The 10,904-nt window shown below is 35.5% G+C and overlaps 1 protein-coding gene and 1 long non-coding RNA gene across 2 annotated transcripts; one reads left to right on the top strand and one right to left on the bottom strand.

The window, feature by feature from the left end:
- The first annotated feature begins 354 nt into the window (after positions 1-354).
- LOC136799205 (uncharacterized) lies at positions 355-732 on the top strand. Its single transcript, XR_010845498.1, has 2 exons — positions 355-516; positions 677-732. It is a non-coding gene; the product is annotated as an uncharacterized lncRNA (long non-coding RNA).
- A 2,803-nt stretch (positions 733-3,535) lies between these two features.
- LOC136799204 (fibulin-1-like) lies at positions 3,536-9,870 on the bottom strand. Its single transcript, XM_067055890.1, has 9 exons — positions 9,661-9,870; positions 9,016-9,147; positions 8,178-8,290; positions 6,444-6,539; positions 6,165-6,290; positions 5,742-5,885; positions 5,125-5,247; positions 4,371-4,493; positions 3,536-3,937 (listed from the first exon to the last, which is right to left on the bottom strand). Exons 1-9 carry the CDS (start codon positions 9,804-9,806, stop codon positions 3,642-3,644), a joined length of 1,299 nt encoding a protein of 432 aa, XP_066911991.1. The 5' UTR covers positions 9,807-9,870; the 3' UTR covers positions 3,536-3,641.
- Positions 9,871-10,904: the final 1,034 nt, after the last annotated feature.

Genomic DNA, 10,904 nt, shown 5'->3' with positions numbered 1-10,904 from the left:
AACCAGTACAAACATATAAAAAGTAATAATTATGACGAAAATAAAGTGTATTTTTAGATTCGCCGCGGCATGCTACTTTAATTGTAGAAATTTTAGCGAGACTAATTTTAGCGTATTATTAGCGAGTCAGGAAAATCTTTATTTTTGCTGTCGACTTTACGTCGTTTTTATATTTTTTCTTTACCCATAGCCCTTTTTCGTAGATTGTGTTTCGTAAAAATGTTTTTCGAAATATTGCAAAGTGAAGTATGGATTATGTCATTCTATTTTCACAGGTATAATATTATTAATACAATGTCAAATGATAGAACAAATTAAAAAACATGATTCATACCAAAAAGTTCAACCAAAGAATTTTCATATTGCTGGAAAGTTATCCTCCGGAATTCAATTTGGCCGGTTACCATATTGTATCTTTCAGACAGTTTATATATCTTTCCATCGTTAGAAAGACAACCTGAAGAAGAAAACCTTACATTCTAATGGGCCCACAAATGAAAGATTGGTCTTTCAAGAGTAAGAAGATTTTGTTTGTACCCCTTTTCGACGCATTTTTTCCAAATATTGAGTTTTTACAGTACTTGAAAAACTTAAAATTTTAGATATACATATTCAAAGTTATACACCAAACTTAAGTGACTTTTCCTTCCGTTCAAATTTCGTATTCTACTTTTAGATCAACGGCCTTTTTTCGGCGATTGAGTTTCAAACATTGGAGTGTTCAACGGATAACACCGGAATACATCAGAATGTAAGTGAAATTTTTAGGGAGTTTCATTTCTGTATTATTTTATAGGTTTTAGGGAATAGTAGTTAAATGGAACTTCATGGATAAATGCTTATTGTGTATATGTACTTTCAATAGATTTGTTCTCATTTTAATTCTTTGATCATTAGGGAGTGGTCAGAAAGTATCTACTAGGGGGGAGTGGAGGATATTTTGAAAAATCCCAAAATACTTTCGCACCCATCCCCTAGCCTGGAAAAAAATTTCGAACCCCCCCTCATAAGGCCCAATATTTTTTCGCCCCCCCCCCCCCCCCCCCACTAGAAAAATTTTTACGCAAAAAAAGTATTCATGCAGATGCGGTAAAAAGAGTATTATTTGTTTGTATGACAGTTTTTTATGTCAAAATTAGGTAAGGGAGATAGTTTAGCTTAACTTTTGTAAAGTTAAGTATAGTCCTTTAGGAGATCTACCTTTTTGATTGACGTTTACACCACGGGATTTTTTCCGTCGATTTCCATGGTTACGACGGAATTTCTCTGAAGTAAACAAAAGAAAAAAAACCGTCGTGTAAACGTCAATCAAAATGGTAGATCTCCTATAGGAATAGTCCATGGTTAAAATAAGAATCAACGAGTTATTTTCTCTGAGTTTCCCAAAGTTTTGGGAGAAAATTACGGCTTATTTTCCCTGATACATAATCTCCCTACATTACAGAGGCATTACTCAATTACTCAAAATACCCTGAGGGGCCACCATGGTTGGCCCCGAAGGGAGAAAATTTTGAAGATCAGGTACTCGAGACCCTAAATTACAAGCTATTCTGTTGTTAAAAGGAGTCTGAAAAATAAAATTCTCTGAGTTTGAAATTTCCCTATAAACCTATATTTTCAGGTTTTCCAGGGTCTGTCAAAGCTCTGTGTATATAATTTATAAGATATTAGTAGAGACTAAGGAGGCACAACCATGGTTTGCGCCGACGGGAGAAAATGTCGATGTTTTTCACCACCATTTTAGCTAAAAGACACTTTGTTTTGACAAATTTCTTTCTAAAAAGTACTTTTTCAAACCACTCTGATGAGCTGTGAAAGCCACTAATCTACTTCGCTCATTTAGCTTAATGCTACAAACCAAAAGGGCAAGGCGATGATGCCCAAATAATGTTAGTATGACATGTACATATATAAAATAAAATAAATTCTGAGTTGTCGGCCGTCAGGCCGAAAAATTTTTGAAATCTTGAAACGTAAAACTATGAAATTAGACTTCCTACATTTTCTCTTGAGTTGCCCAAAAGATTTGGAACCCCCCCTAAACCCTCAAAAAAAATTTGAAACCCCCCCCTAAACCCTCGAAAAAGTTTTGGAACCCCCCCCCCCCCTAGAATCCTCCACCCCCCCTAGTAGATACTTTCTGACCACTCCCTTATGAACAAAGGTTTAACAGTAGTTGTGAACTAGGTAAAGCATCAATCTGGTTGGCTGATGAGAATATCACAAGAACTAAGGCTAAAAACAAACCACAGGCTAGTGATAAAGTGTAATTTCTAAAAAATGTTCAAAATAGTGAGATCAAATCTTGTGTTCTCTGTGTTCTTGTGTTCGTTTGATGTTCATATGGAGGTCCTGGTGAATGGGCTTTTCCAGAAAAAGATTTAACCCACTGTTGAGTATATTGATTTTTCGAAGTATCGAAACCCCCTGGATATCCTACTTTATTAGTAAAGACCCCCTGGATATCCTCTCTTATAAAGATGCCTACCCCTGGATATCGTATGTTTTACTTGAAAAGACACTTAACCCCCTGGATATCCACCTTTGAACAAAAATCGTTAACCCCCTGGATATCCGATATCCTCAACAGGGGTACTATACGGGCTATTTCCGGAAAAGCCCAATCTGATGTTAGTGATGATGGTCCTGGTGAATCTTTTATGCTTTTTAACATAAATTTATCCTAAGATAATATTCAAAGTAAAGCTTATATAATCTTCAATGTCATTTTTAGGTTATAATGGCCTAGAGGGGTCTAGTAGTGGTAGTCCCTCGGTTAGAAGTTTCAATTTTATGTTTAGCAAACATAGCAAACTTACAGTATTTGTTTTTTGGCTTCCCAAATAAAACCGAGACGGACAAGGGGGGAAAACTTACAAATTGTTTCACTTATAAGTATGTGTTCAAGTTTTTGTGCCTCTTTAGATTGTATTCATTAGGCTTTGGCTCATCCTAACGACGCCCCTGTGTCACAGACCCGGTTGAAACCCTTCCCCACTGGAAAACTTGCCCAAAGTTTCGTCAAGAAATAAAGAAGAAAACGAGACTTATCCGAATATGTTTGGGATTGTAACGAGTTGTAACGAGTGGTAACCAGCTAGTTAATAACGGTGGCCCTAAGTCTCCAAATTTGAATTTCTCGATTGTAGTGTTTCTGCAACAGATGCTGATGGCTCTTGAGGTTCTGCAACAGGGCCTAGCAGATCTGCTGAATGTGCAGTAGGAATTGGAGATTTATTCGGATAAGTCTCGTTACCTCTTTTAGTAACTACGGAAATTTAGGATTTCTCTCAATATATCGGTCACTTCGGACAGAAAACAGAAAAATTACGAAGTGCAGATAATCACTTGAAATTGGAGCTTGCTAGTTTTGCAAGCTCAAGATTTGTTGGAAGAAATATTATATTCTTTTTTGGATTATAAGGACATACGTTCTGTCCGCTCCCATTTTGATTTTCATTAACATTTTGATTTTTCGTGGGAGTTGTATCGCATAAGAGTTAAATTTTCGACACTAATTATCTAGAAATTAAAGTTTCTGATTGAGATATTTTTAGTTCCACTTCCATACTTTACGTATTATAAACAAAAACAAAAAAAAATTACCCTCAAAGATATCAAAATATTTTTTAAACATTTTATCATTCGCATCTGTAATTGATCTTGGCATATTTCTCAACACCTGGACAAGGGTCTGTCCACATGTCCATCATAACCAAACAAGATGACATTCCATTGCACTCCTTCAAATTATCTTTAGCATTTAAAGCATTGCAATTCAGATTGCTTGTATAATCACCATATTTACAGATTTTGTCGGTCAGACGACCGTAAAAAACGGATGTGATTTTGATTTTGTCGTTAACGTTATCGCACGTCAACATACCGAGTGCTCCCGATTGACAGAATGTCTCTGATTTGGATTTAAGATCGATATCTGTAAAATAAACGTTAATAAAGGTTTTTCATGTTTCTTAAGTTACATAACTTCCGCTATTATAGAAGCAAACGTTCGATCAGCGTAGGGGTTCGCCTCTACAGATTCGAACATTTGCCACCATAATGGCGGAAATTACCGAAATAACCAAACATGGAAAACCTCTTTGGAAAATAAGATCTTCTAATCCACAAAGCAAACAGAAGGGTGGTATTAAAATTGTCCCATGACAAAATTTTCTATCATAAAAAATAGAACCATGAAAATCTTTTTGCATTATGAGTGATTCTTCTTTCTTGTCTCAAACCTCACTTGGAAGTTTTGTTATTCCCTGAGACAAAACGCCGTGACGTTTTGTGACGAAAAAAATCCGACTTTACCAAAAGGTACTATCGAGGTTCAAAAGCAAAGATTGCTTTATTCTTAAGCTCACCTTTGCATGTTTTTCCATCGTCAGCGAGATACTTTCCTTTGGGGCACAAACAAACATATGTGCCATTCAAGTTGACACACTGATCCGAACATCCGCCATTTTGAATCGAACATTCATTTGTATCTGAAAAACAACACATGTCATAAAAAAGCTATCTCTCTTCCATTATTGTTGGGTCGGTTTCAGCTTGATTCGGTTTGGGTATAGTAGAGAACCAGAGATACAAGTGATTGAAAATAGATAACATCAGCAACCCGGGTGGGGGGGGTACTAGGGCAAGATGGGTTACGGGGATGCTCCGCTGGTCAGGGTACCTTTTGTAACCTCCATGAGTCCCAGGTAGGGTCGCAAAAACACCAAAACAGAAAAATCAGTCCCTCGTAGGGTGCCTTTTTTTGGAAAATTTGGGGAAAAAGTAGAAAATTTGAGAAAATTTTGGAATTTCGGTCCCATTCAGGGTCACTTTTTTCGCAAATTTCGAGTCCCACGTAGGGTCCATTTTTCGAACCTCAGCGGAGCACCCCCGTCGGTCGACAAGGGTAGTATCCCCCCCCTGGGATCAGCAATATCTTTAGACAAGACTGGCAATGAAAATTTATCAGAAAGCTCTGATGGAAGAAGCTCTATTTGTTGCTCTATTTGAGAATCGATTGTTCTACCCTGCCTTACCGATCGGAGATATGAAAGGCAGTGTGAGGTCGACGATCCAAGTTTGATTTTACCAGTTACAGGTTACCCGATATAGTCTACAAACCTTGGCATTTGTTGGTGACATTGTTCAAATTGTATCCTTTGAAACATTGGCATTTGTATCCTCCTGGTGTGTTCAGACATTTGTGGTCGCATAACGTTTGGTCCAAGAAACATTCGTTCCTATCTATTGAAGAGAAGAAGTGGCAATAGTTTAGTTAAGTTATCTGCTCGTACTGAGAACTACATATGTTTTCCTTGGTTGGTGTTTATCTGCCTATGTGCTTTTTACCTGGTGACAATGTGTTTGATGTCTCTCTGCTAAGTAGTTTAAAACTTAGTATTGAAATTAAAAATTTAGAATTGAAAAGGGGAAGTTCATTGGATAACGTTGAAAATTTGAAGAAAAAATAAACAAAAATACACGCTTTTTTATAAGAATAGTGTACTTTACTACTGCGGATGAGGGTCAAGTATTTTTAAGAAATTGCCAAAAACCTGTGAAACTCACCCTAGAAGGTATTCTTAGGGTATTCTTACAATTTTCACCCTAATATTCTTATAGAAGATATTCTTATAAAAAAAGCGTGTATACGAAAAGTTTGCTTTCGTCCTTTCAAGTTCCAAACGATTTATAAATTTGACTTCGCTTTCTTTAAAATGCTGAGAAAAAATTCTTACCTTCACAAAGCTCAGCTGAATTCAAGAAATATCCTTTTGGACATGCGCACTTGTAGCTTCCCATTGTATTAGTACACGTGGCTTGACACACTCCATCTCGTGCTTGACATCCACATGCTTTCTTTGTAGAACATTCGTTTATGTCTAGAAATATAGACAATTTTGACGGAATATTTTTTTCTCGATTTTTCCAATGTGAAAACGGTTCTTGAATGTATTTCAACTCTTGAACCTCTATGACTCAAATATCTCCTTAACTCGAAACAAGCTCATGTTCGAGTTATAGAGACTCCGCCTGTAGCTAATCTTGCTTTCATCTTTGTTTTACTGTTTATGTATAAAAACCATCCTAGAAACCTCTTTGAGCCTTTTAAACCTTTTAATCGAGTGAGAAAGGTCTAACTTTATTATATATGATTATACCTAAACATGTCTTTCCATCACTATCAAGTGTGTATCCAGAATTGCATCCACATTTGAAACCTCCTTGGATATTGATACAGACTTGTGAACAATCGTTCTTTGAAGGATCTTGGCATTCATTGTTATCTGAGAGGAAATATGCTAAATGTTCATTTCCAAGTACTACATAAAATATTAAAAAATGTTTCATTACCACAAAGTACACTATACTCTCCATCTATAAACTGAAAGAAAAATTGGAAACTTGGCCATCCCTTCTTTAAAAAAATCACTTCTTACCGAATTGGCAATACGATCCATAGTATCCATTTACACATTGACATTTATCTGGTGCAACACATTTCCCACCATTTTTACATGCAAAAGCACACGTTGCTTAAAATGTAAAGTATATATTATTGAATATTGAAAGTACAGTGAGTTGGAAAAATGAGAAAAGACTCAGTCAATCAATCCTTTCATATACAGCACCTGACCCCGAGAATGTAGGTGAAATTTGAATCAGACCTGAGAGATGTAGATTTGCATTTTAAAAAATATTGAATGTTTTAAACGAAATTTTGAACTCCCAAAATCCTTTCCCAGGGGTTTGTTTCATTACTTTTGATAGATAGGCTAATTTTTTTGGTCCTTGAAGTTGACTCCCATTTTCGTTATAACCCCCAGAATGTAGGTTTGCTTTTATGGCTTTAAATCTAGTAATAGTAAAATGTTGATATTTTTTCGATTGAATAATTATAGCAGGAAATTTTAGAAATATTTTATGCCAAAACAATATTCTAAAGAGCTTTTGTTATTCTGAAGATTGGATTTTTTCGCTTTTTAACCCCAAGAATGTAGGTGAAAAGATTCGGTTGCTGAGAGCGAAATTTCAGTATTCATCGGAAATTTTTGTTCTCTAAGTGAAATTCATACTTTCGAAATATACTCTGACAAAAAATTTACAAAGATATTAATTTTATCGTGCTACAAATCATGAAAAGTAAAAGAAAGGATGAAAAGAAGAGACAAGAAAGTTGATTTTATTTTGTAGGTTGAAGATTCTGTGTTAAAATATGAGAATAATGTAACAACACTCCTGCCTCACAGCCCCGTTGGAACTTTTCCCACGTCGGGTCAAAAAATTTCAACTAAATTCCCAATGGGGATAGAAATTCTATTGTTCCAAACTTTTGTGATTGGGCTGGGGTCCCAGCGGGTCTGGGACACGTCGTAAAAGCTTAAAATACCAACATTAACCATCTCTCAGGTAATACTTTCATGTTATGAAAGTAAAACAAAAAAGTTTTATATAATTTGACAGACTTTTTATGTCGGGTTATGAAGGCTCCCAAATTGTAGGTCAACTAATCCCAAAAGGTAGGTCAAACATTTTCGTTAAAATATCTAACTTAGAACAATAAATATTGAAATGGACTATTTTTCACATTTCCTTAGTTCATTAGGAATAAGAAAATACCCTATCATCATAACTTAATTCCAATAGATTTCGATTTAGAGAGGATTTATTTAAAAAATGTCTCAATTCGAGTAGTATCCAATCAACTTCGATTCAGATTTTGGCCTGAAAAAATCAATTCAAGTTAAAATTTTATGTCTAGAAATAATCAGTAATATGTAACAGTATGCTCTGAAACAACTTTTTATGAAGTTGAACTATCGTTAGGGCTACCATGCTAAAAAATGAGAAACATACATTCTCGGGGTTTACTACATTCTCGGGGTCAGGTGCTGTACCTTTAGTGTAAATATTGTTGAAAATAGAATTTTTGTCAGGGTTCTGATTTTCGAAATACCGAATAAATTTGTCGTGATTTCTGAAGTAAAGCTTCAATTCGGATCATTACCAAGATTTCGAATTAATACATGGTTCTACCGGACAAATTTTCCAAATCAAAGAATATATTTTACCGAAGATAACAGGAAATTCCGAAGTAAAAAACGAAAACACGGTCGATTTCTCCAGAACCGAAATCTTGTACAATCCCAGCATTTAGACAACAAGTAACTTACGAATATCACAGCTTTTATGAGTGTTATCAGGTCTTTTCCATCCGTTGCAACAGTAATAAACATCACGGTCAATATATTTCGTCTCCAATCGGTGTGATACCACTTGTTTCGTTCTTTTGGAGAGAGTTATTAGTTTTGTTTGTTTCTCAATGCAGCAATGTTAATTTTGCCTGAACCTCAATTTTGAGTTTTTTTGAAGCTGTTTTACAACTCTTGTTTTGAAAAAAAGTTAATTTCACTGAAAAGTATTCGATTCGTATAACCTATGTATAGCTTTTAGCCATTTAATGAAATCACTCTGTTAACCTTAAATTCCTAAAATATTTGCTGATTTCGAATGAGTGGACACGCCCAAATTAAATTTTTTGTGTCATTTTCGAGTTAAATTCATTTCGCTTTAAGTGAGCACTCTTTTTTAGCCACCATAGGGAAACCACCCTCAAATGGGTTTAGTTAAACCATTGAGTTTCAAACTCGAAGGGCTAGAGGCGACTACTTATTTCCCATCCAGAACGCCCGCGCGTATTTTTTACAAACGCCGGATTGAAACTAAAATCTATCGCTAGATTTCAAAAAATGTAGTCTTCCCAAACAAAGGAACCGCTAGATACAAACCGTTGTCATGAATAAGTGGCTTCAATTTCTCTTGCCTGAGAAGAGTTAAACTTTTGCCTCTAGCCCTTCGGGCTTGAAACTCAATGAGTTAAACATACTTAAAGCGAATGTACTTCTAGTTTTTTATTCCGGTGGGTTCACAAAACAAAGAGCCGTGATTCTAAGCGATTTCTTTTGATGCCAGTGTCACTTAATTCAGTATGTGATTTGATCATAACATTACCCTAATCTTGAAACTTTCTTGCATCCCGTCCAGAAATCACATGTTTTGTAGTACACAGTGGTCCAACGAGTTGACAAATAAGTCGTGTTGACCAACTTGGTCACTGTTTCTTGGTATTTGCAAACATTTGATCTAAAAAAAATACTTTCGGTCAATATACCAAACTGAAACATACCAGAGATCAGGTTTTTAGAGAAAATATTCGATATTTATTCGAGCTATGATGCTCACGGTAACAAGACCTGCTATGATCAACCTCATGGACATCTGTATCTAGATTTTAAAGACTATCGAAATAGCTGTTTTCAAGGAAAATAACTTTTTTAGGGATGGAATTTAGTTGTCATCGACATTTTATGTTGGCAGTAAGAGTCATCTCATCCCATATAACGCTATTAAAAATTGAATAATCATTTCTTTTGAATTCGACTTCGACTTCGAGTCTTGCCTGATAACACAACTCTTTAGGCCATAAAAAGTTTTGCCAGGCTTAATTTGGGGGGCCCCTCTCAAAAAAAATTCAAAATCCTATCTACTTTTGAACTAAAGACACGCGGTTGCGTCTTACGAAAAATGCTACAAATCTTAAGAGTTAATTCCCTAAATCGACTATAAAGTCAATGTCCACAACGTATTCGAACTTACCCTGTACGATTTAGTCCATTTGTTTTGTCATAGATGCTGTTCAGATGTGAAGATGATGAAGCTTGTCGTTTGATTGTGAATGCGTTCAAAACAGCTACCAGACCAAGCAATGTAAAAATGGAGCGGCTCAAATTCCCAAGTAACATTATATTTGTTTAATCTTTCCTGTATTTCTTTGATATTTTCTAAAACACTGATTTTTATTACAGAAAAAACCATAAAATTACCGTGACAGAACCTTTAAAACATTTAGCCAGAAACGATAAAGGCAAAATTCTCTTTTCAGCGACTTCGTAGCATAAAGGCGTCCGCTCTTGTACTACCGAAGAAATTCTGTGAAAAACAAAAAGCGCTTCTCTTAAAATGCTTTTCAATGTATAATATGTAAGGCCAAATGTTTGTTATTGAAATTCTGTACATATTGGATTCAACATTCATCTTTTTAGCATTTAACGATGAATACTGAGACAAAACCCATTCTTAGAATCTTCTTTCACTTTCCGGTAAAACATGCATAATAAGCTCAATGCTCTATAATGTTTTGATTATGTCAATTTTTTCATCAGAAATTTGACCCCGTAATGACAATTGGTCGCTTTTGTATCATATTACACCCTTTCACCTTACAGAGGAATAGATTTTGTCTTTTACTTCCTAGTTCAAGTTTCTCTTTAGAATGCAAAAGCCTTCACCCTCTTTTACGGCCTCTTTACTGGCTAGATGTCCAGCTTCAGTCATCAATAGCTTCTTTTATTGAACACCTTTAATCCTAAGGCGGTGGCAAATCGTCTCCTCTCTTAACCCAATTTCGGTTTCCTACCACGCTACCGATATAAAATATATCAATATCTTTCCAACGGTACTAAAAATGAGCTGCAAACGAAAAGAAACAGTCAATGGCTGTTGAAGCCAAATACGTACTTGAAATGCTACATCAAGCCACCACAACAAATCTTTCTGCTTTAATTAACGACAAAAACTGTTTTGCATCGCGTATTTAAAAAATGGCCCAAATTAGACAATCAAATTATTGTCCAGCCTTGGAAATTTCTCCCCTCCTTATGTACTCTGAGTACAACTCACAAAACAACAAATTGCAACACTTCAAAATTGCTTAAACCTCAAAATCGCTAAAACCTTTCACGATACAAGTAAAGATACTCCGTTCACCAAGATATCTATATTCAAACACAAACGTTTCGTTGTACTGTAGTTCAAAATGAATTTCACTTTTGTTTGGGTTG

The sequence above is a fragment of the Clytia hemisphaerica genome, unplaced genomic scaffold (genome assembly GCF_902728285.1).
Source record: "Clytia hemisphaerica strain Z4C2 unplaced genomic scaffold, Clytia hemisphaerica genome assembly, whole genome shotgun sequence".
Taxonomy (NCBI): Eukaryota; Metazoa; Cnidaria; class Hydrozoa; order Leptothecata; family Clytiidae; genus Clytia; species Clytia hemisphaerica.
The sequence above is the reverse complement of the archived record's forward strand: the minus strand, read 5'-3'. Positions and strand labels throughout refer to the sequence as shown.

Excerpts from the sequence above, each read along its gene's own strand:
- LOC136799204 (XM_067055890.1), bottom strand. The coding sequence starts at position 9,806 with ATGTTACTTGGGAATTTGAGCCGCTCCATTTTTACATTGCTTGGTCTG. Across the intron at positions 6,291-6,443 it reads TGGATCGTATTGCCAATTCG|ATAACAATGAATGCCAAGAT; the intron begins GTAAGAAGTGAT and ends ATTTCCTCTCAG. Across the intron at positions 5,886-6,164 it reads TGATGGAAAGACATGTTTAG|ACATAAACGAATGTTCTACA; the intron begins GTATAATCATAT and ends CTATATTTCTAG.